Source organism: Typopeltis vanoorti, chromosome 5, assembly GCF_054136105.1.
Source record: "Typopeltis vanoorti isolate ZY-2024b chromosome 5, IOZ_Tvanoo_1.0, whole genome shotgun sequence".
Lineage (NCBI taxonomy): Eukaryota > Metazoa > Arthropoda > Arachnida > Uropygi > Thelyphonidae > Typopeltis > Typopeltis vanoorti.
This window is the reverse complement of record NC_143553.1, coordinates 9,343,068-9,369,520: the sequence shown is the minus strand read 5'-3', so window position 1 is coordinate 9,369,520 and position 26,453 is coordinate 9,343,068. Positions and strand designations below refer to the sequence as shown.

At 35.7% G+C, this 26,453-nt stretch overlaps 1 protein-coding gene across 3 annotated transcripts in view; it reads left to right on the top strand.

Moving 5' to 3' along the window:
- LOC150106220 (phytanoyl-CoA dioxygenase, peroxisomal-like) overlaps positions 1-26,453 on the top strand; it is a 237,370-nt gene that overhangs the window by 76,306 nt on the left and 134,611 nt on the right. For all 3 annotated transcript variants that reach the window (XM_090392244.1, XM_090392245.1, XM_090392242.1), the window contains exon 3: positions 8,475-8,614. In XM_090392244.1, coding sequence (XP_090248370.1) covers positions 8,475-8,614 — 140 coding nt within the window. The remainder of the gene's footprint in view (positions 1-8,474; positions 8,615-26,453) is intronic.

The window sequence follows — 26,453 nt, the reverse complement described above, 5'->3', positions numbered from 1 at the left end:
TTCAACTCTTGGAGAGTTCTTGCATGCTTCATAGCTCCTACTTCCGTCTGGCTGGATTTTCATGCCTTTAAAACGTTCTCTCCTTAGTCTGGTGATGATCATGGTTATTTTTCTATTTTTATTAATTTCACTGATTTCATTCTTCTTCTTGAGTGTTTGTTTTACCAATCTTATTTCGGCGACAGAGTTAGCATCGGTTAGTGATAGTGGGCGTAATTTTTGAGGTAAATGTCTTGCTTCTTTGGCTAGACTGTCTGCTCTTTCATTGCCTTCAATATTTACATGGGCTGGTATCCATTGCAGTATGCAGTTCTTATTTTTCAAATTTAACGTTGTTAGTTGTTCATGAATTTCCTGTGTGAGTTTTGTTTTTCCATTTTTTAATGCTTGAAGTGCAGATTTAGAGTCGCTGTATATGGTTATTCCTTCTGTAATGTTTATTGCCGGATTAGAGACAGAGAACTTGAGAGCTGCTTGTATGGCTGTTAATTCACAAGTGAAGTTTGAAGCTATTTTGCCAGCTGTGGGTTTTGATTTGCATTTCCTTGCCTCCAGGTAGAGTTAGAAATACCCCTGAACCTCCTCCTTGGTTGAGTGCTTCATCAGATGATCCATCGGTGTAGGCAATGAAATGGTTTAGATTATTTAAGTGATGCATAGTGTCAAGTCCTTTTTTTTTATTTTCTTTTTGTGAATCCTTTTTTGAACAAGGTAGGAGATTTAAGTTTATCATTGTGTTTTTTGGCAGAATAGTGGAAAGGAATGGCTTTTTTCTTATTTCAATGGACAGGTGTTCTTAGTCAATCTGTTTTCTAATTACATGATCGTATTGTAAAGTGGATGATCTCTTTAGTCTAGATTTTCTTGTCTAGGCATCAAAAGTCCTGAGTGAGATGTAATCCTGTTGTTGGCTCCTGATTCTGATAGTGAATTTAACTGTGTAGAGTTTGCTTCTGTCTTCTAGTATGTGAAGTCCACACTCTTGTTGAGCTTTTGAATTATTTGTGGATGATACTACTGGTTTTTGTCCTGTTTTTTTGTGTGTGTGTGTGTGTGTGGTAGCATATGCATGTATTCTTCTAAGCCAAATACTAAATAAATAAATAAATCACCCTATGAGAGAAAAATCTAGTCTTCACCCCCTTCTTAACGGCATTTGTTCTCAGCTTCCAAGGATGCCCTCTTGTCCTTTTCCCATCCTCCATAAAATGAAAAATTCCATCAACTGAAATCCTGTATAACCCTTTCAGAAGTTTGTAAGTCTCAATCATATCACCTCTCTTTCTCCTGTGTACTAGTGTGTGCAGTCTACAAATTCTCAATCTGTTTTCATAATCAGCATTCCACAATCCTGACATAATTTTTATCACTTTGCTTTGCACTTTTCCACTGTATCAGTATCTCAAAAGAAACCAGGAGACCAGACCTGCACACAGTAGTCCAAGTGAAGTCTCATCAAGGCCTTGTAAAGAGGCAAAATGACATCCTTATCTTTACATGTGAAAGTTCGTTTCAGCATTGCAATTATCTTTTGAGTTGTATTTGCAATCTTTGCTACATGTCCTCTGAACTTCAACTTCCTATCTATAACAAGCACTCCAAGATCCCTAGCTAGATCAGTTTCTTTTAGCATAATCCCACCAATATAATACATCATTGGATATCTAATCATGCCAAAAATCATGAAGAAGCAGGGCAATGAATAACACTTTCTTCTTTTTTTTTTTATTTAAGATATCCATTTTCCCATGTCCACAATTCCAGCCTCTTCAAATCATTCTGCAAGTACTGCATGTCAGCAGCATCCCTGATTACCCTATCTATCTTTGTATCATCAGTAAGTAGTTGTGTCACCTACCAAATCCTTCACAATTTCATTAATGTACAGATTGAATAACAGCGGACCAAGGACTGATCCTTGTGGTACACCACTGGTTACCTTAAATCTTGCAGAGTCGCATCACATGATGTATTACCACTTTTTGATATCTGTCAATCAGCCATCCTCTTATCCATGCTAATATTTTATAATCGAAACCCGTATTCTCCAATTTATGCAACAGTCTTCCATACTGTATTCTGTCAAAAGCCTTAGCAAAATCCAAAAGTATCATGGTGTATCCAATTCTCTTGTCTGTTTCAATGGTAACATTATTATAGAATGTGAGCAAGTTGCTAAAACACGACTTTCCCTTAGTAAACCCATGCTGTTCATTGTAAAGTAGAGATTCCCTGTTAACCCATTTCTAAATGCAAGCCCTAATCATTTTTCCAAAATCTTCCTCACCACTCCTGAGATACTGATTGGTCGATAATTGGATACATCTTTTTTTGCCACTCCCTTGTGCAATGAGATTATCATAAATTGTTTCCACTCCTGCCCTGCAGATGAGGTTGATCTTTCCATCTTAATCTTGGACATCCACGGTCTCTTCTTCCTGTGGATTTATATTCTAGTATTAGTTTAGAAATCCTATTGTTATTCATTCTTTCTATGTGGTGTAGCCAATTTTGCTGGTATTCTTCTATTCATGATTGAAACATTCAAATTACTGAAGAGTTTCTATAAGATTAATTCAGAGGATATTTTTCAGAACAGGTCTGGTGGTGGGAGGACTAGGGGACTATCCATGGAAACTGGGCAAGAGTGTGGTTAGCAAAGGTGTTAGAACTAGGTTTTTTGCATGGAGAATGGTGAAATAAGTTGCCAGAGTCTGTTGTGGGTGCCATGGCTGCGAGTGGATTCAAGGCAAAGTATGATAGATACTCTGTGGAAGCTGAATAGTTGTTGACATGATGTTTAGGGCCTCCCTCGATGAGTCTAAGGACTACTTGGAGTTACCTGTAATAATAATAATCTAAGTGTTCTCTTATTTCTGTGTTTTTCTTTTTATCTAATCTAGTGAGTCCCATGACAGGTCTTAGAAACTTCATCTATGCTGCTTCAATCTTTGTCTGTTTTCTTGTTTTAAAATTCAAGTTTCACTTCCAAATTTGAGAGATGTTTTAGAGGTCATATTATGTATTGTTAATTGAGTTTCTTTAGTCATGTGTTTTCCAAAATTTCTTTTAATTATGCCATTCATTCTATTGTAAATTTGTAGTCTTGCTTCCAACTGTGAATCAATATTGTATTGCGAAATTATATATCCCAGGTATTGAATTCCATAACTTGTTCTATTATTTTATTGTTAAGCATAATTTTGACTTTTTGAATGGCACGTGCATTGCCATAGTTTTTGTTTCAGAGATTTTCATTTAAAATTTTTTTTGCTATTTCATTTTGATGTTTAGTTGCAATTTGGAGTTTATCTTCTGAATTTCAAATTAGTACTTGATCATCTCCATAAAGTATTGTATTTAGCTGTATATTTGTATATAAATAATAAGTTGTTTTTGTTTCAGAGATTTTCATTTAAAATTTTTTTTGCTATTTCATTTTGATGTTTAGTTGCAATTTGGAGTTTATCTTCTGAATTTCAAATTAATACTTGATCATCTCCATAAAGTATTGTATTTAGCTGTATATTTGTATATAAATAATAAGTTGTATATAATTTTGACAATTGTTTTATTATTTTAGGATTCTGTTTATATAAATGTTGAATAGAATGGGGGATAAGTCACAGCCTTGTCTTACTCCTGTATTTTGTAGTTATAGGTTCTGATAATGTTCCATCTGCAAATTTGATGCAAATTTTTGTTTCTCTGTATAGACTTTTTTATTGCTTTAATTAATTGAGGAGGTATTTTATCATTTTGTAATATTTTCCATAGTAGATTTCTGTTCAGCTTATCATACTTTTTTTTAGTCAATAAATAGAAGGAAGGTGAGCAGGTTAAATTATTTTCTTTTTTCTATTATCTGTTGTATTGTGAAAGAGGCATCTGGGCATCCTCTCCCTCTTCTAAAACCAAACTGTTGTTCTAAATAATTTTCTGTATATTTAATTAGTCTGTTCTTTAAGATATTTGCATATACGAGGATGGTCTGAAAAGTTCTGCCTCATTCATAGATGACAACACTTGGCAACGTTTTTTTTTTAAGTTGGTACATCTGTCATAAGCATCCATGTGAAATTGCAAGTCATTCTATCAAGTATGTTTTATACAGCTGTCTGAAGCAAAAGTATTGTCTCTATCCCTTGAAATGGATAAAATTGAGTATTGTGCGGTTATAAAATTCTTTGTAAAAAAGAAATTCATTCGAAGTTCATAAAAGTTTATGGGCACTCTTCTCCTTCGTTTTTGACAATTAAGAAATGGGCTGAGTTTAAACTTGGCATTACCAGCCTTGAAGATGATCCATGTGAAGGACGTCCCAAAAAATAACAACACCAGAAATCATTAATCAAGTGCACAATATAGTATTGGATGACTGGCGAGTCAAAGTGTGCGAAATTGCTGAGACTATGGGCATTTCAAAAGAACGTATAGGATATATTTTGCATAAAGAATTGCAAATGAAAAAACTTTGCGTAAGATGGGTGTCACGCTTGCTCACAGCAGATCAAAAAGGCACTCGCATGAAAATCTCTGAACAGTGCTTGGAGTGTTTTAACAAGAATAAAACTGTTTTTGTGCATTGATTTATTACTATGGATGAGCCTTGGATTCACCGTTACACACCAGAATCCAAACAGCAGTCAAAACAATGGACAGAAGTGGGTTGTTTAGCGCCAAAAAAGACAAAGTCGGTTCCATCAGCAGGAAAGGTCATGGCATCGGTGGTTTGGGATGCTAACAGCATTTTGTTTATTAATTATCTTGATAAGGATATAAACAATAACCGGGAAATATTATTCCGATCTTTTAACCAGACTGGACGAAAATTTTGAGAAAAGACCCGGTTTGCAGAAGAAAAATGTTTTCTTCTGCAAATGAAAATCTTTCATCAGGACAATGCACCTGCCCACAAAGGGGTGTTTTGGCAATGGGAAAATTAAGGGATCTGCACTAGGAATTGTTTGAACATCCACCCTGTTCCCCAGATTTGGCTCCCTCTGACTTATATCTCTTCCCAAAACTAGAACTCTTCCTTGCTGGTCAGCATTTTTCTTCGAATCAAGAGGTGATTGCAACTGTAGAGGAGTATTTTGTAGATCTTACTGAGAACCACTACAGTGACGGGATAATGGCACTGGGGCATCGCTGGAATAAATGTATTAGTCTTAAGGGAGATTATGTTCAAAAATAAAAATAATTTTGAAATTATAAATTAGTTTTTTCGTTGTTAGGCCGAAAACTTTTCAGACCACCCTCGTAGTTTAGATGCTGTTATTAAGAGAGTAATGTCTCTATAATTTCCAAATTTGTCCTTGGAATCTTTTTTGTGAATATTTATTACTACACCAGTTTCCCATTCTTTTGGGATCTTTTGATATTTCCAGATATTGTTGAAGAGTTTAAGTAGGTTTCTTTTGAGCTATTGTCTGCATATTTAAAGAGCTCAACAGATATTTCATCCAGTCCGAGGATTTTTCTATTTTTTGATTTTTTTTTTAACTCTTTTTCTGATTCTTCCATTACTGTTTCTTCTTTACTTTCCTGTATATTAATATCTTCACTTCCCTGAGTTTTGTCATTGTTTTCTATTTCTTGTTTTTCATTCCACAATATTTTATAGTGTTCTGTCCAATCCTCTTTGGAAATTAGATTATTTCTTAATTGGTCATTTTCTGCTGCTTGTAGCTGCCTGAAAATTTTAAAACCTGTTCTATGTGGTCCAGTGATATCCTGCTCTAGTGATTTAACATATTTATTCCAGTCCTCTCTGTGTACATTTCTGGAAAGCTTTTTTGACTTCAGCCAGTAGTTTCTTATATTGTATATAGTCGGCAGTGTTTGTACTCTGCAGATATATTTTAAAAGCCTATGTTATCCTTTTGATTAATTCCTTTAAGTCATCATTCCAAGTTCTTACCCATTTTTTTCCCCTTGATTTGTAACCTAAACTTTCTTCTGCTGCTTTCCCTATGGTTTCTTTTATATTATTCCAGTCAGTTTCAATATTGTTTGTGGTTGGTTTGATTTTATCTCTTATTCTGCCTTTATATAAGTTTCTAACACACTCTCCTGTTCTAGGAGGTGAATTCTAAACTATTTATTAGATGCTGATTGTTTGCCTTTTTTTCTTTTGAAGTATGTGGTTCTTTTTATGAATTCAAATCTGCTTTCAACTAACATGTAATCACTATCAATTTCACTCCTTCTAAAAACCCTTGTATCCTTGATATTATTATTTAGTTTGTTGTTAATAATAATAACATAATCTGTTATTAATTTAGTTCCTCGTGCTTCCCATGTGTATTTATGTATATTTTTATGCCCGAAGAAAGTATTGCTGATTTTTAGGTTGTTAAATATGCAGAAGTCTCTTAATAAAATTCCATTGATATTGATTACTGGTTCTCCCTCTGATCCAATGCATCCTGTTATTCAGTTATTTCCCACTCTATGTTGAAATCTGCCATCAAGATTGTTACTTCATTTTTATTCGTTTCATCAATACAATGCTGAACTTTTCCGTAAAATTCTTCTGTTTCCTCCTCTTTTTCATCTACGTGTGCATAAATTCTGAAAATATTGAATGTTTTTGATCATAATTTTCATTCTGACTTTGATTATTCTGTCTGATACCCAATTATAATCTAAAATTTTATTTTTCCATTTTTAATTAATCCAAATTGCAATTCCAGATGAAGCCCATTTGTCTTTTGGAACTCCGGAGAAGATCATGACATAATCTTCCAAAATTTTAGATCCCTTAATTTTCTTTTTAGTCTCAGTTATTACTGCTATATCAATGTTTCTATTTTTTAGTTCTCTTTTCATTTAGAAGTATTATTTTTTCATATTCTTTCTATCTTTTATTTGCAGCACATTGGTAGAATTCTTGTAGGTTGCAGAACCGGTTTCTTTTCATACTCAGACTTGACTTTCTGTACAACAGTTGTGACTCTTCTAGCCTGCTGCTTATAATTTTCATAACAGACATCATCCTAATGCACAGGGTACTCCTCCACAGCATCCTCTTCTTAGGAATCTCTAGCTTAATAAGATTACATATACATTTGACTCCTACCCTATTTATTCTTTAAACTCTTGTGACACATTCTGATTTTGCATGATTTAAGTAATTTTTAAATGCTTCCCATGCACTATCGATATTCGTCTCATCCAGTAACCGATACCATTCTACAGAACTCAGTTTACTCTTTATTTAGTAATCATTTCCTGATTTGTTATTGCATGTAACCTTTTCTGAATGGAACATTCATAAACTTAGTCACATCCCAAGTGAGTATCTCATGATCACTGTCACGAACTGGAGGCAGAATAGTTATGTCTTTAACTGAAATGCTCTCTGACACCATAATCAAATCTAACATTCTGACCTCGAGTTCCTTCTGTCACATGCTGCTTGAGGAAGTTGTCTTGCAACAGTTCAATAAATTCATTTTCATTCTTCTCATGAAATTTTACTGCTACTCCGATCAATATTTGGATAATAAAAGTCTCTCATTATGATTACTCTTTTCACACCCATTATTTGGTGATGCATTTCTTCATCACTAGCAACCGATCCACCAGGTCTTTAACAATGCTCCACTATGTAATTGATCTTGTTAGATTCCACCTCACGCCAGATGGGTTCAAATTCACTCTCACATGAAATACTGTTACTAGTACTACAATCATAGGTCTTAACACTAACTAGATTCAAGTCATCCGATATCATTAGCAGCACACCTCCTACTCTCCAATCCTGTCTATCCTTCCTAAAAATAGTGTACCCTTTATACTCAATACCAACTAGTATGTCTGATTCTGATAGCCAGGTTTCATTAATGCCTACAATCTGAGGTCCCAACATATTGAGACCTCAAGACTCCAAGCATTCCTGTACAGATATAATAATCTACCTGCATCTTATTTTGTATATACCCTTGTCTGCAGTTGACTTAACACAGCTGGAAAACTTGTGGATCACTATTCTTCTCTAGTGCATTATACATGTAGACATCTTTGTACATATATATATATATATATATATATATATATATGTGTTTTCCTGGTGATAACCTTGATATAGAGTTTGGAAACATCAAATGTTATTTTCTTTATTGTAAGTAAAGTAATTGCTCTAACACGTGTGTTTTTGTTCCCATAAATTCTATACAAGTAAGTAACTGTTAGAAAATGGTACAGAAATCTCTTATTACCTGAGAGTTATCCTGGCTAAGAATGTTATAATTTGAAGTTTCTACTCTGTAACAGTTTAATGTAGAAGAATAAGGATGGGGACAAAACTCATTATAACTAAAACTTGTTATAATGATGTTGGTTGTATATAAATTATAATTGATATAAAATTAATTTATTAAATATTGGACTCTGCATATTATGATTAAATAACCTGAACAAAATAAGTAATTTAACGATTTTGTTTGATTCCTTAATTCTTTTATTAGACATTAAGGCAAATAGATGCAAGCTTTAGGTATACTCTTCCAAATCCAAAACTTTCTCAGAAACAAAGGCAGTTTTATGAAGACAATGGTTTTCTTCTTGTTGAAAACCTAGTCCCAGTTATGGAGTTAAATAAATATAAGTATGACAGTACTTTCTATACTTAAAAACATCAGTGTAATTCAATAGTTTAATAATATGAAATATTTCTTTTGTGTGTGCGTGCGTGTGTGTTCTCCCATCATACAGTGCACATAGTTTGGCCAGAAATAATTTGTATGTCATACATGTGCATATATATCTCATAACATAACATAGGATAGTTATCCTTCTTATTTGTATATGCTCTCTGGTCAGTTTTTGTTTTCAAGGGGATGCTCTTCAGAAAAAACCCTGCCTCCCCTCCTTCATGGCACTAGTTACTTTGCTTTCAATTGAAAAGTCTTATAAATGTTTCCTGCATCCTAATCAGAATTTAGACCCAGATCATTTTCACCAATGATTACCAGACATATAGAAATGGTTTGGGAAAATTTGGTGAAAAGAGCACAGCTACCTACTGGAGATCTACCCAGGACTGGACTAATTAGTACTAACACCATGTTCCACATAAAAATGTTCATAAATTCACATGGAGAGAAGAAGCAAGAAAATAAGAAACGTCTCACTGGCTGTACCATTGTTAATTATAATAATAATTATTATTATTATTATTACGTGACACAAATCTGAAAATACACCCCAACTCAACATCACCAGAGTTGAAGATCGATACTATCAACATAAGAATCCTGAATGGCAAAGAAATGGAGCTAGCGGAGGAATTAGATAAGTACCAGATCGACATAATAGGGGAGGGGGGGGTGATTGAAACAAAAAAGACAAAAACTGATGAGATCTTTCTGAGCAATAAATACAAAATGTTACATTCAGGCAATGACAATCAAGGAAAAGAAGGAGTAGCCATAGTATTCAACACAAAATATGAGGCTAATCTTATTGAATGGCAGGCAGTCTCAAGTAGAGTGATGTGGGCAAATATGAGAATGGGGAACTGAACAATAAGACTTATTTGTGCCTATGGTCCCACAGAAGGTTCTATTAAGGTAGAAGTGGAGGAATTTTTTGATGCTTTAGAAAAAGCATCTGACACAATGAAAAAGGAAAAGTTGGTCCTTGTTGGGGATCCAAATAGCAGAGTAGGAAATGATTGTCAGATGTACAAAAATATTTTGGGAAAATTTGGAGAAAAGAGCAAAGCTAATAATAATGGCAAATACCTGTTGGATTTCTGCTCAGGACATGGACTGGTTATTACTAACACCATGTTCAAACATAAAAATGTGCACAAATTCACGTGGAGAGAAGAGGCAAGGAATAAGAAAAGTCTCATTGACTATGTTATTGTTGATAGTGATGTTTTCTCCCTGGTGCAGGACACCAGAGTGTATAGAGGATTTGAAATTGGAAGTGATCACTGTTTAGTCTTGAGCAGGATAAAATTGAATTTCATATTGAAAAGAATAACACCTAAGAAAGTTTTAAAGCGAATAAAAGTTGAGCATCTCTCAGGTGTGAACTGTAGACTAAAATACACAAAGATTATTGAAGAAAAAATGAAAGAGTTTGAGAACAGGAACCAAACCTTGGAGATTCAGTGGCAAGCCTTGAAGAAAACTCTGATTGATTCAGCTAGAGAGGCATGTGGTGAAGTTGTCTGCAAGGATAGAAAAATTAGAACTCCATGGTGGACATGGGAAGTTAAAGAGGCAGTGAAGGAAAAGAAGAAAGAATATCAAAAGTTCCTGGGTTTTGCTCTTAGAGAATACAGAGACAAATGTAAGAAAGCTAAACACTGTGTAAAACTAGCTTAACAAAAGTCATGGGAGGACTTTGGCAAAAACAGAAAATAAATATCAGGAAGGTGGCAAAATATTCTGGAGATTGTTGAAGAAGCTCAGAAATGGAGGAAAGAGTGCTGTAAAAGGCATTAGAGATGATAAAGGTGACATGAAAATGGGAGAAAAAGATATCCTTGAAGTCTGGAGTAATTACTTTGAAAAATTGCTAAATGAATCAAGCAGTGATAGCACAGCGATAAAAAAACACTCAACAGACATACAGTCAGGAATACATATCCATACTTGAAGTAGAAAAAGCCATCAAAGGCTTGAAATGTGGAAAGGCAGCAGGAGTAGATGATATTTGACCAGAAATGCTGAAGTATGGTGGTATAAACGTCTTACAGTGGCTGCACTGCATAGTTCAGAATGCCTGGTGTTACGTCGTTACTTTTTTCCATTATTTCCTTATCCCTCTTGTGCCTACTAAGCTTAAATCTCTAACTCTGGGGCCATTTCTCCTTTCGGAACTCTGACAAAATTTGTTTGATTTAGCTGTGCCAGTCAGAGTCCTAGAACAAGAATTTGAACAATTCTTGCTCAAAGAAACCTTCCCAGAGTTCAAATATTACCTAATCTTGTTAAAGTATTAAGTGCCTATAAAAATTTCAACATTGCAGTCATGGCCTTAGCTTTCTAAATTCCCTTAATTTCTCTGTATTCATAGGTCCAAACTTTTGCATCAAATTGCATACAGATAGACTTCTACACATCAAAGGTATGTCATATCAAAATTCTAATTCACTAGCTAAGCAATAAAGGAACATTCTAATTATCAAAAACACTATTTACATCTCTAGGTTAAAAGATTCACACACATAAAACTTTACTCATAAAACACCAGTTCAATTTCTAAGCAAAGTTCGCTAACAAATTCCATTCACATTCAACTGAGTGTTGCATACTCTCAGGCTCTCAGACTACTAGTCCAATATAGTTAATAAGTTACTGAGCACAAAGTCACTTAAAAGTTCTCTTTCCCTTCAATTAGAAATCTGTTCTTCTCTCTTTTCTCCAATACTAATTGTTACATGAATAATGAAATTTCTGTACATTACAACTTTCTTGAGCAGTCATCATGCTCCTTTTGCCCGTCTTTTGTAGTCAGACGTCTTTCTGCTTTATCTAGTCAGGTCCATGTGGAGCTTGCTCTGATCGACACAAATGGCCATTCCTTGCTTTTGCTGGACTAATGCTCGTCTAGCGGGTCTTCATCGTTGTCAGCTCTGCCGTCCTTCAGGGGGAGACTTTCTGCTGTTTCGCATCGGGAAACTCTTACCAATGGCCTGAGTTTGTGGATGCCATCTTACCAATTCATTTGCTAAATGAATCAAGCAGTGATAGCACAGCGATAAAAAAACACTCAACAGACATACAGTCAGGAATACATATCCATACTTGAAGTAGAAAAAGCCATCAAAGGCTTGAAATGTGGAAAGGCAGCAGGAGTAGATGATATTTGACCAGAAATGCTGAAGTATGGTGGTATAAACGTCTTACAGTGGCTGCACTGCATAGTTCAGAATGCCTGGTGTTACGTCGTTACTTTTTTCCATTATTTCCTTATCCCTCTTGTGCCTACTAAGCTTAAATCTCTAACTCTGGGGCCATTTCTCCTTTCGGAACTCTGACAAAATTTGTTTGATTTAGCTGTGCCAGTCAGAGTCCTAGAACAAGAATTTGAACAATTCTTGCTCAAAGAAACCTTCCCAGAGTTCAAATATTACCTAATCTTGTTAAAGTATTAAGTGCCTATAAAAATTTCAACATTGCAGTCATGGCCTTAGCTTTCTAAATTCCCTTAATTTCTCTGTATTCATAGGTCCAAACTTTTGCATCAAATTGCATACAAATATCAAATTGCATACAGATAGACTTCTACACATCAAAGGTATGTCATATCAAAATTCTAATTCACTAGCTAAGCAATAAAGGAACATTCTAATTATCAAAAACACTATTTACATCTCTAGGTTAAAAGATTCACACACACTCATAAAACACCAGTTCAATTTCTAAGCAAAGTTCGCTAACAAATTCCATTCACATTCAACTGAGTGTTGCATACTCTCAGGCTCTCAGACTACTAGTCCAATATAGTTAATAAGTTACTGAGCACAAAGTCACTTAAAAGTTCTCTTTCCCTTCAATTAGAAATCTGTTCTTCTCTCTTTTCTCCAATACTAATTGTTACATGAATAATGAAATTTCTGTACATTACAACTTTCTTGAGCAGTCATCATGCTCCTTTTGCCCGTCTTTTGTAGTCAGACGTCTTTCTGCTTTATCTAGTCAGGTCCATGTGGAGCTTGCTCTGATCGACACAAATGGCCATTCCTTGCTTTTGCTGGACTAATGCTCGTCTAGCGGGTCTTCATCGTTGTCAGCTCTGCCGTCCTTCAGGGGGAGACTTTCTGCTGTTTCGCATCGGGAAACTCTTACCAATGGCCTGAGTTTGTGGATGCCATCATCTCACGTATAGCATGCCCAACTCTTTCAGTTAGCAACCGTGAAGATTGCTGTCGATCGGTCAGCACTGCTGGTCCACATGAGGAAACAGGAATAGAAAAAATGGCTTCAAACCCAAGTGAACTCGCTTTTATTATCCTTCGTAGCACCCTCTTGTCGTATGGAGGATCTCTCATTGCGCTCTCCTATTCACCATTATGTGGTTGCATCACACTCCTTGAAGAGCGCTCTTTTCACTGAACGCATCTTCCACGATTGCTTTCGGCTTTACATCATCATAGGCAGCTAGCTAGCAATCTTTGCACCTTTGTTCGCACTTAGACATACATTCTTACACAGAGCATATTTAAAATACCAACATTTTCTTAACAATACAATTTTACTTAAACATAAATTTCACTTCTACTTTACTTCTTTCTAGGGTAATTCTAACATGTTTTCCTTTTGCTGTTTTGACTAAAAGTACAAATATTTCTAGTTCAGAATTTTGTTTCTTGTTAAATCCTAACTGAATGACCCTTTTGATAAAAAGGTCCTCATTCAGGATCTAACACTGGACAGAGAGACGAATTCCCAATGATTGGAGCAGAGCTCTCATAGTACCCATATATAAAAAGGGAAATAAAACTGAATGTGAGAATTACAGAGGTATTTCCCTACTGAGTGTTCCTGATAAGATTTATGCAAGTATAGCTCAGACACTTGAGAAGAATTGTGGAAGAAAAGCTTGGTGAAGAACAAGCTGGATTCAGGCTGTCAGGATCAGATCTTCACTTTACGACAAATAGTGGAGAAATCATGGGAATATTATAAAGATCTATATTTAAGCTTTGTCGATTTGGAAAAGTCATATGACAAGGTGTGAAGAGAGAAGCTATTCAATACACTACAGTTATATGGGGTCAGTGGGGCATTATATCAAGCAATACTTAGTCTTTATTTGAGTTGTAAGTCAGCAGTTAGAATTGAAGGAAGTACAAGAAGATGGTTTAATGTTAAATCTGGTGTGAGACAAGGATGTACATTACCCTTCTGTTATTCATTATCTATATGGATCACATTATGAAGAAAGTGGTATTAAACATGATATCAAAATTGGAGATGTTAATGTCAGCTCCCTGCTTTATGCAGATGATGTTATACTTCTAAATAAATCTGCTATAAGTCTGCAAGATTCCCTGACTAAATTGAATAACTTGTGATAGATATGGTATGAAGGTCAGCAATACAAAGACAATGAAAATAGGCAGAATCATTGAAAATATCAACTGCATTGTTAACAGAGAACCTGTGGAACAAGTAAAACATTTCAGCTACTTAGGCATGATTTTTAGTGAAGATGGTAAATTAAATCTGGAAATAGACCACAGAATCAACAAAGCTGGTATGGTTGGAAGTCAATTGAATAAATTCATATGGAATAAGAGAGAAATTATTCGGAACACTAAATTAGCTGTATAGAAGACACTGTTCAAACCAGTTTTAACTTATGGATCTGAGAGCTGGATCAGAAGTAAAACACTTGACCAAAGACTAGAGACCACAGATATGAGAGTCCTGAGAAAGATTAGAGGCATGAACAGATGGCATCAATGGAAATATCATAAAAAACGAGGATATTAGGCAAGAACTTGACATTGTCTGCATCCAGGAATGCGTTAACAGAGCTAATCTCAGGTGGTATGGTCACTTAAACAGAATGGGCAAGGAAAGATTAGCAAAACAAGTGTTCTCTGCCAGGTTGATAGGAAAATGACCCCCAGGAAGACCAAGATGCAGGTGAATTGATACGGTACAAAGTACCTTACATGATAGAAATATAAGATCTAATAATGTTGGAGTCTTGACAAGTAACAGACTGGTTTGGAGGAAAATTGTAGATAGGAAGTTAATAATGATGTAAATATTTCATGTAGTACTATCATATCCTGTACACCCCTTGAGGGTACATGGCAGGAATTTGATGATGATGATTATTATGTGACACCTCCAGGGAGTCCAAGGACTCATCGTGGGAGAACATACAACTCCACTTCGCTAAATACATCTCATCCTCTCCACTACTATTTAATTCTCCAACTACGACACCACTACCTTCAACGCCATCTATCGTCCATCACCACCAACAACAGTAATTTTTGTCTGTAAATTGCATGTGTTCTGAAAGCTGATTTGTCTGTACATGGGATGAAAAACCTGAGTTTCCAGGAGAAAAATCCGTGCTATACCGTATCAGATTGGCTAACTCACCTTCAACTGAAAAAGCCCATATGAGGATTCCCCTCATCATGACGAGAATCGAACCCAGGTCTTTTCCAAATGAAGAGCACAATGTTCTGCTGTTCTTCCAATTGAAATCCTCTGTATACTCATGACCCATGAGTATACAGTGGATTTCAAATTGGAAGTAATCACCATTTAGTTTTCAGCAGGATAAATTGAAATTTCTTATTGAAAAGAACTGTATATAAAAAAAGTTTTCAAAGTTGAGCAGCAAATACATGAACATTATTCAAAGAAAAAGAATGAAAGAGTTTGAAAGTGCAAACCAAACCTTGAAAGTTTATTGGCAAACCCTGAGTAAAACATTGATTGATTCAGCCAGAGAAATAGCTGGTCAGGTTGTCTGTAAGGATAGAAAAATTGGAACTCCATGCCAGATCAGGAAGTTAAAGATGCAGTCAAGGAAAAGAAGAAAGCATATCGAAAGTTCATGGCAAGTAAAGTCAGCTTGTGCTCTTAGAGAATACATAGAAAAATGTAAAAAAGCAAAGCATTGTGTGAAACTAGCTAAACAAAAGTCATAGGATGACTTTGTTATGAACATAGAAATTAAATATCAGAAATATGGCAAAAGATTCTGGAGGTACAATTTGTTGAAGCTTAGAAATGGAGGAAAGAGTATACTGTAAAAGGAATCAGATATGTAAAGTTGACATGAAAACTAAAGTTATTCTAGATGTCTGGAATAATTACTTTGAAAGATTGCAAGCAGTGAAACAAATGAAACAAGCAGGGTCAGCACAGTAGTAAGTAGCTCTCGACAAGAATAGATATCAATACATCATCATCATCAGATTCCTAACATATACACTCAGGACATGTACAGGATATTATGATGGTACTGTATGAAATACAGTAAATTCCGGTTAATTGGGACATCAGTTAATCAGGACAGCCATTTATTTGGGACAAATACCGAAGAACGGAAACAAATCAAGAATATAACCCAAAGTTGCTTCACTTATTTGGGCCAACAAGAATGCATGGAAGACTTCTGTTATTTTTCAGGAATGAGTTGCAGTTGGGATGCAGAATTGCAATGAAATTCAAGAAAGATTCTTCTGCTTCTGGACAGTTGTGCAGCACATCCTCAATTAGATTGTTTGAAAAACATTCAACTTGAATTTCTTTCTGATAACACCTGGTACAGCCACTGGACATGGGAATCATAAAAAAATGTGAAGACATTGTATCGTGGAAGGTTGGTACACTACATCCTTTAAAGAATTGAAGAAAATCTACTGACGTCATCTTCAACGGCCAAAGATATCAGCACAAAGGCTACCATTTTACATGCAGTACAATTTGGTGAAGATAGTTGGCAAGAAGTAAGCAGCAAAGCAGCAAAACATTTCCTGGTCTGAATTCTTAAAGCCACATTGTGGCTTTAAGAATTCAGACCAGGAAATGCCAGATATGACTGATAATGAAAATGAAATCACCTTTGGAACTGCAACACGTCAAAAACTATGAAGAGTTTTTATGCATTGACTCAATGTTACAATGAAAATGAAGATTATAAGATTGCCATTGTTGAACAAATTGCAACAAAACAAATAAAGACTCCAGAAGACAAGGAAAGTAATGAGGATGATACACCTGAACATGAGCAAGTAACTAACCAGGAAGCCTGGAAATTTATTGCTGAATTATGATGCTACGTTATGCAAGAAGGCAATGAAGGCAGTCCTTTATAATTAGATACCTGTGCTGATTTTGTTAAGTTGCAGTCTAGAAAGGGAACACATTAGGGTACGCTCGATAAATTTCTCCAAAATAATTATTAGGAAAATATGTTTCTTTGATAGACAGATAGATATCCCTAAATCAACTTCTTTAGGGATACTGACACAAATGTGTACTTTTAGCTTTTTTAAATAAAGACGTGGTTAACAAAGGTATACTGAAAGTTTGTCAATTTTTAAACAATTTTAGTTTTTATTTTTATTTTAGCTTTTTTTCAAGAAATTTTACATAATTGGGGCAACTGCTTAATTAGGACAAAGTGTTCTAGTCCTGATGTGTCCCAGTCAACTGGAATCCACTGTAGTTACATCATTACTAAATTCCTATTGACAATTTTCCTCCAAATTAATCTATTATCTGTCAAGGCTCCAATATTATCATATCTTATATTTCTATCTTCTAAGGCATGGTAATTTTTACTGTATCAATCCATCTAGATCAGATCATGGTGTTCCTCAGGGCCTTTTTCCTGCCATCCTGGAAAAGGACACTTGTTTTGTTAACCTTTTCACCCCCATTCTGTGAACATGCCACCTGACATTAGCTCTGTTAACACATTCTTGAATGCTAACAGTGTCAAGTTCTTTCCTAATATCTTCATTCTTATTATGATGCTGACATTGATGCAGTTTGTTCACTCCTCTAATATTTCTCAGAACTCTCATATCAAGGATCTCTTATCTTTGATCGAGTGTTTTATTTCTAACCCAACTCTCATATCCATAAGTAAAAACTAGTTTGAGCTGTGTTGTATACTGCTCATTTTGTGTTTTGGCAAATTTTTATCTTATTCCATATAAATTTATTCATTGGACTTCCTACCACATTTGCCAATTCTTGTTGTCTATTTCCATATTTAATTTGCCATCTTCACCAAAAATTATTCTTACATAGTTGAAATGTTTTACTTGTTCTGCAGATTCTCCATTCAGGATGCAGATGATGTTTCGAATACTTTTGTGTATTTTCATTGCTTTTGTCTTTTAATTGCTGATTTTCACACCAAATTTATTACTGCAGTTATTCAGTTTAGCCAAGGAATCCTGAAGACTTGTTCTAGTTTATTTAGAATTATAACATCATCTGCATAAGTAAAGAGCTGAGATTAATATCTGCAATTTTGATATCAGATGTAATACTATATTTCCGTCCTTTAATACCACATTTTCATTGGGCATAATGTGTTCCATATTATTATTATTACGTGATACCTCCAGGGAGTCCAAAGGCTCATCGAGGGAGGGCACCTACTCCACAGCTCTCTGTCTACACACTCAGTCCACCAACTACACCAACGCCATCTACTGCCCGCCACCACCACTAATGTTTCCACAAACAATCACAAACATCATGCCCACGGCGGGATTTGAACCCGCAGCCTCTTGGCTGGAGAGCGGATATGCTAACCGCTTGGCCAACCAGGCCGGCGGTTAGCATATATATTGTTAATGAATAACAGTGAAGATAATGTGTCTCTTGTCTGACACCTAATTTAACATCAAACCATCTTTCCTGTACCTAATTTAATTCTAACTGCTGACTTGCAACTCCATGGTTGGAAGAGGATGACATCCTGACAGGAATAGAGATGGAAGGTTATGATGTGTTTCGTGAGCATAGAAGAGGTAAAAAGGAAGGGGGGAATGCTATTGATGATAGACAAAGAGTTATGTCCATATGAAGTAGAGATGCAAGAGGGAAATAGTGCCAGTGATTTTGAGGCAGTATGGTGTGAGATAGAGGTCATTGGAATCAAATACTTGGTTGGATGTTGTTATAGACCAGGTAATGTGGATGGTGGTGATAATGAAATGTATAATCAAATTAGCCAAGCAAATAAGAAAAGGGTAATCATTATGGGCGATTTTAATTATATCAATATAAACTGGAATGATGAGATAGCAACTGGAAGTAAAGAAAATGAGTGCCTTGAGTTTTTGAGGGATAACTACCTCCGACAGCATGTAACAGAGGGCACGCAAGGATTGAGGGTCTGGGATTTGGTCATCTCATCAGAGGATGTAATTATAAATGAGGTGTCAAATCATCCACCAATTAGTGAGACCATGAGGAGATTACCTGGGTGGTTGCCAGCAGTGTGAGGACCTCTGTGAGAAAAGGGTATATGTGGAACTACAAGGAGGATGATTATGAAGAGCTCAGGAGACACTTGCAGGTGTAACATGGAATGAGGAGTTAGCTGGAAAAGAGATCAATGAAGCTTGCAGGATTTTCAAAAACTATCTAGTAGATGCAATGTCTAAATGTATTCCAAGGGTGAGAAGGTTAAATAAGGGAGGTGTGAGATGGATGAATAAAGAGATTAAGCATGCGATACTGAGAAAGAGAGCATTGTGGAGGCAGCATAAGAGAAGTTGAAATAACCAATTCCATTAGGTCTACAAAGACCAGACAAGGAGTGACCTGGTTGGTGAGAGCAGCTAAAGAGAGGTATGAACAGCAGTTAGCTAATGAAGCCAAAAAGAATCCTAATGCGTTCTTTCGATATGTAGCTAGCAAAAGAAAGATTATGGAAGGATGACATTGATAGGAGAAAATGGTATAAAGACAGCTGTTGCAGAATGTGTGGTGGAGATACTTAATGAACAGTTCATAAAGATCTTTCAGTCTTGTGAATTATGACTTCATGGAGAGATTGAGAGCAGTAGATGATGGGGAGGAGAGGCTGACTGTAAGTGAGCAAGAGGTGTATGGGGAGTTGAGTAAACTAGATGTTAATAAGGCTGTGGGACTTGATAATATATCACCACTTATTCTGAAGGAATGTGCCAGGGAGTTGACACATGCCTTGACATATTTTTTTAATATGAGTCTTGCACTCGGTCAAGTTCCTAAGGAGTGGAAGGAGGGCAAGATTGTGCCACTTCATAAATGAGGTGATCGAACTCAAGCATCAAACTATAGGCCTATCTGTGTGTCAGGTGTTGTGGTTAAGTTGTTGGAGAAGCTTGTGAGAACTAGGATCCAGAGTTGGGTTGACAACAATGGTATAATCTTTGATGGACAGCATGGATTTGCCAAAGGGAGGTCATGTTTTAGTAATCTACTTACTTATTACAATAAAGTGACTGCTTCCTTGGACAGAGGAGAAGGATACACAGTAATATACTTGGATTTCGCAAAAGCTTTTGCTAGAGTGCCTCATGATAAGTTGACAGTCAAACTAGAGCAGATGGGGTTGGATATTAGATTAGTGCATTGGATTGGAGACTGGCTATCTGATAGGTATCAACAAGTTGTGTATGGGGGTGCAATATCCAGGAAAAGGAAAGTCACTAGTGGAGTGCCTCAGGGATCTGTTTTAGGGCCATTACTATTTAACTTGTATATTAATGATATTGGCGAAGATTTGGATGGAGATATTCAGTTGTTTGCAGATGATGCAAAGTTGGGACGAACCATAAAGAGTAGTGAAGATGTTGTGGCCTTGCAAGAAGACTTGAATAAATTGAGTGATTGGGCAAGCAAATGGGGATGTGAGTTCAATGTTGAAAAATGTAAGGTTTTAAAATTTGGAAAACAAAGATGGGATGCAGAATTTATGCTTGGTGAGAATATATTGTTGGAAGTAGAGGAAATAAGAGATCTTGGGGTGATTGTGGATAAGGATCTAAAATTTAGGGGACACATTGCCAAAACTGTGAAGACAACACAAAGACTTCTGGGAATGATCCATTGTATAAGGCTTTGATTAGGCCACACATGGACTATTGTGCCCAGATTTGGTCACCTGGTTTTCAGAAGGATGAAGAGATGTTGGAAAGGGTCCAAAGGCGACTGACTAAGGTAGTTTCTGACCTCTGGAATGTCGATTATGAGGAAAGATTGAGAAGATGCAATTTGAGTCTGATGGACAGGAGGAAGAGGGGAGATATGATAGAGACCTAACAAGTTGGTAAGGGGTTGTTATAGGATCAATGCTGGGGAAGTTCTACAGAAATTAGTGGGAGATCGGGGTAGAACTAGAGGTCATCTCTGGAAACTGTATAAAGTAGGCGTGAGTAGGGGAATGAGAGGCAGATTTTTCTCGTGCAGAGTTGTAAATTATTGGAATGCCTTGCCTGAGAATGTGGTGTCTGCAAAGAGTTTGAATGTGTTTAAAACACGGTATGATGAGCTGTGTGTTTGATAAAAGGACCTCCCAGATGAGTCTTTGACTCCATGAGGTCTTGCGGTAATAATAATAATAATATAGACTATGTATTTCTCTGTATAATGTTCATTTACCCCTTATAATTGTAGTGTTTCAAAGAGTGCTTTTCTCTGGGCACCTTATCATATGCCTTTTCCAGATCTACAAAACTTAAATACAGATCATTGTTATATTTCCATGATTTCTCAACTATTTGTCATAAAGTGAAAATGTGATCCTGACAACCTCTATTTGTCCTATACCCAGTTTTTTCTTCTCCAAGTTTTCCTTCCACAATTTTGCTTAGCATTTTCTCAAGTCAGCATGGTAATTCCTCTATAATTCTCACATTCAGTTTTATTTTCCTTTCTATAGATGGGTACTATGACAGGTCTACTTCAGTCATCTGAAATCCAACACTCTTACCAGACCTGAATTATACAGTGTAGCCACCATAAAATTTGTATACCTCCATATTTGAATATATCTGGTCAAATATCATCTACTCTAACTCCGTTTCCATATTTCAGATTTTTGATAACTTTTTTTTTCTTCAAGTATTTAGCATGCAATTTAGCTCTCATGTGAAATTAGCGATTTTTATCTGATTTGCTGTGTTTTTTTTCCATCAGAAAATTAGAGTATTATAGTGTATTATTGTAGATTTTGATGTTTTTAGAGAATTAGTATATTTATAACATTTTTATTGTGATATTATTGGCATGGCACCAAAGCAATGAACAATAGCGGCAAAGACCACGTTGTCTGGCGATTTGAATTTGAGGGATGTTATTCAGTGCAGTGTATGTGAAATGTTATGTCAAGAAAATTAAAAAATACATGGAAGGAAATTTTAACTGGAGAAAGAGAGAGTGTGCATTAAGTGTTTTGAAATTGAGTGTCTGTTAGGCGACGAGAATGCAACAAATACTGACGATAAGATAGAAAATGATGTTAATAATGTTGAACATGCAGCTGTGGAAATAGAGAAGAATGAAATGGATGTCAAAGAAATATTTATGCTTCATAGGACAAAGCGCAAAATTGAAAAACTACAGAAGCTGCAAGAGTTAAACACGGCTGAAAAAAATAAAGAAGCAGATGATCTGAAAGAATAATAAAGACTGACTGAAAAAATAAGTTAAGAAGAAAATTATGTATGGAGACTCAATAATAAGGGGAGTACTTAATGAAAGTATGACAAAATCGTGTTTCCTGGGAACAACAGTTCATGATAATAACAATGCCATCCGGATTCAAAAAAGGTAAGTCGAAAGAAATTATTGTCTCGGTTGGTACCAGTGATTTGAGAAGCAAGAAGTATTCTATGAGGGAGGATGTAAAGGAGTTGTTAGAAGAGGTAAAACTGAAGAGCGAGAAGGTGAAGATTGTAAGTCTCTTACCACGCTATGATAGAGGAGAACTGAAGAGGAGAGCATTCATAGCTTTGGAGACTCTATGCATAGTTTGTGCAAAAGGAATGATGTAGAATTTGTGGATCTGTGGTCTCCGTTTGATGGAAAGCAGAATTTGTACAATGCAAATGGATTGCATCTGAATGGCTTTGGTGTTAGGTGTCTGGAGAGAGCATTCTTCATCCAAGCATACTGACATGCAAATTCAGGAAAACTTAAGCAATCAGGTTGGAAGCAAATGAGTTTGTGTGAAGGTACCCATGAAGCGAATGAGTGTGAGAAAATGATCAAGTGAGGAATCTAGTCTCTCAAGCAAAAATATTGAATAGGATAGTCAATGCAGAAAGTAAAGGTGAGTGGGAGAATAAAGGGATGTTGCCATTTCTATATACTAATGCCAGAAGTATTAGGAACAAGAGGGAGGAGTTTTTGCCATTGGTTAGTGCAACCTTGCCAAATGTTATAGGCATTAGTGAGACTTGGCTAACAGATGATGTAGTTACAGGAATTGAATATGAAGGGTTTAGTATTTTCAGGGAAGATAGGATGGGGGAGGAGTACTGCTGATGATAGCTGATGAATTGTAATCAAAAAAGAATAGGAGATAGCTGGAGGGTGGCTGTTCATTTGAGGCAATCTGGTGTGAGATTAAGACCAATAAGACAAAATATACATTTGGTTGTTGCTATAGGCCAGAGAGTTCCACAGATAATCTGGAAGACATGCATCACCAAATTAGTACAGTGCAGGTCGAGTGATTATTATGGGGAGGACTTCAACTATGAAGTCCCCCCATAATATTCATTTGTGAAATTCTATTTCACAAAGGAAATAGAATTTCTTTTGTGAAAAGATCACATTTCACAAAGGAAATAGAATGAATACACCTGCTGAGGGATAATTACTTAAGGCCATATGTGATGGAGGGGACTTGGGATGGGAGAGTATTAGACCTAGCCATAGGATCAGAAGTGCTATCCATAATCAAGGTGACTTACATTGCCTCCATTTAGTGAAAGTGACCATATGGGCTTGATTTGGGAGATTGTAAAACATGAGGAATATTCTACCAAGAAGGGATATTTGTGAAACTACAAGGCAGGTGATTATGACATGCATAGGAAAAATCTGTACCATGGCATAAAACACTGCAGGATAAGGATATTAGTAATGAATGGGATATAGTTAAGGGTCTTCTAGAGAAGCAGTATTAAATTGTGTTTAGGGTAAGGAGGGTTAATTGGGTAGGAGTTAGATGGATGAGTAATATCATTAAGAAAATGTTGTGGAGGGTATATAAACAGAAAGGTGACCAGCAAACTCATGAACAGTACAAGGCTCAGACAAGAAAGGTGACCAGCATGGCAAAGAAGGCAAAATCAGATTATGAGAAGAATTTAGCCAAGCAGGCCAAAGGAAATCCCAAAGAGTTCTTTTGTTATGTGGCAAGTAAGAGGAAGAATAACTATGGACGATGAACCTTAATGAGTGATGATGGTCACGAGGAGACAGAAGCAGATAAAATAGTTGAGTTACTGAGTGACCACTTTGCAAGCATATATCTTCCTAGTGAGGTTATTGCTTTAGCCTAGGTGACAGCACTATGGTGGGAAAAGAGGTGGATGAATTGAAGATTCTTATGATATTGCAGATTCTCAATGTAAATACAGCTGTGGAATTAGATGGGATATCAGTTAAGGTTTTGCAAGAATGTGCAAGGGAACTAACTGACAATGCCTTTGGCTAAGCTATTTAAGTCTCAGCTTTGGTAGAGTTCCAAGGGAGTGGAAAGAGGGCAAAATTATTCCTTTACATAAGGGAGGTTCTAAGACTACAGTAGCAAATTATAGACCAATCAGTATCTCAGGCATGGTGGTAAAATTACTAGAAAAATTGGTAAAAAAGAGAATTCAAGAATGGGTAGATAAAAATATGATACTGTATGAGGGTCAACATAGCTATGTGAAGCATCAGCCATGCTTTAGTAATTTATACTAGCTTTTTATAATAGAATAACAGATAAGTTAGCTACATGATGATTTTGCTGGATTTTGCTGGAATTTGCGTAACATGGAACACTGTTATGCAAATTATGACACTGGTTAAGTGGATATCGTAAGATGGTGGCTGCTTGACAGATATCAAAAAGTGGTATATGGAGGGGCAGAATCAAGGGGAAAGCAGGCTAGTGGTGTGCTGCAAGGTTCAGTGCTAGGACCATTATTGTTTAATTTGTACATAAATAATATAGGAAATGACCTGACAGGAAATATTCTGTTGTTTGCTGATGATGCGAAATTAGGTAGAGTAATAGTTAATCAAGGTGATGTGAAGAGCTTGCAGGAAGATTTAAATGGGCTGTCAGTATTATTATTATTATTATTATTATTATTATGTGACACTTCCAGGGAGTCCAAGGACTCATTGTGAGAGGGCACACTACTCTACTTCGCTGAATACATCTCATCCTCTCCAGTACTACTTAATTCTCCAACTACAACACTACTATCATCAACATGGACAAAAGTTAATGCAGGGCCGCATTAACTGGATAATATGCTGTTCACCATATAACATGGATAATATGCTGTTCACCTGTTGAAAGAACATGGATAAGAAGTGCAGTTTGACCGTCATGTTCATTAGAAGGTGCAATAATCCTTCACGCTGAAAAGAACACTTAACTAGATTATCTGGCGTACGTAGTAGCTATGTTCAGTTGCCTACAGCAAGAAACGCAGTTGCTTGCCATTTGCTCGGTAATCGGAATCTGAGTTATCAGACTAAATACCTGTGAGTTATATTCATTTTTTGCTGCTTGTTTTTATCGTATAATTATAGTTTTTAATATCAGTGCAAAATAAGAAATGCTTTCATACTTTCTTCACTTCATATTGTATCACTTTGGAAGATCGATGTCACTATCAATTTTTTTGCTAATTATTTTAATCGCCAATACATTTTAAAATTCTCCCAAAACTTTATTGAAGATAATTATTTTTGTCAAACAATTATTTCATAAATTCATGAAAATCTGAATCTAAAAATGAATACAGCCTCCATCTGTTCCAAATTAAGTTTTCTTTTTTATTCATAATCTTAGTTTAAAGGTTAGTTCACAGATTGTGCAAAAGTTCGCACTTTTAAATTTTGCTTTATAGAGAATCATACATAAATCTTGAATCATATCATGTAATGCATAATTTTTATAACGTAATCTGTAGGTTTTTGCATTTCAACTTTCTTGGTTTTCCCTTAAACACTCACTACAAATCGAAATAAATGGCAGTTACGAAGTCAACTGTTATGTACATATTTTCGGCTAATTTCGATATTATGCGGCAGTTTTGAAGTAGAGTTATTTTTCCTACAGTTTATCTTTCGAAACGTGTAGGTGCATGTGTCAAAATGAAATTTTATTTCCAAAATTTTCATAACAGAATTAATTCGTCTTTAATGGCTAACCCCCCCTCCCAAAATTATCACCACACACACACACAAAATACTGCTAGATAACATATGTGCACTTTCTTTTTGTTTGAATTCGTTTTTTTTCCAAAGTAATTGTACCAGAGAACTTTTAATATTCCGATACCGAAATTAAATTTTGATTATTATAAATTAGTAAATTTTGTATATTTTATCATTTATATTATTTCTTGATAAGTATAAATCATTAAATTATATAATATTGGGGAAATTAATGTTTTAAACACAGTTTCATCCTACAAAAGTAATATCAGAATAAAATATTTTGAACATCTGTAAAGCAATCAGAAAGATGAAAAATATAATAATAAAATAATAATAAATTTCTATGTGTATTCGGCTATTGTTAGGGATTTTTTAGTGTGTCTACTGGACGTGTTCGTTTCTCACTTTCTCGATAATTTTCGTTAGCTTACAGGCTGTTACTTGAGCAGAAAGGAATAGGTCTATAATCCTCTCTCTCTCTCTCTCTCTCTCTCTCTCCCCCACCCAAAAAAACACATAAATGATTGTGTAATACATATG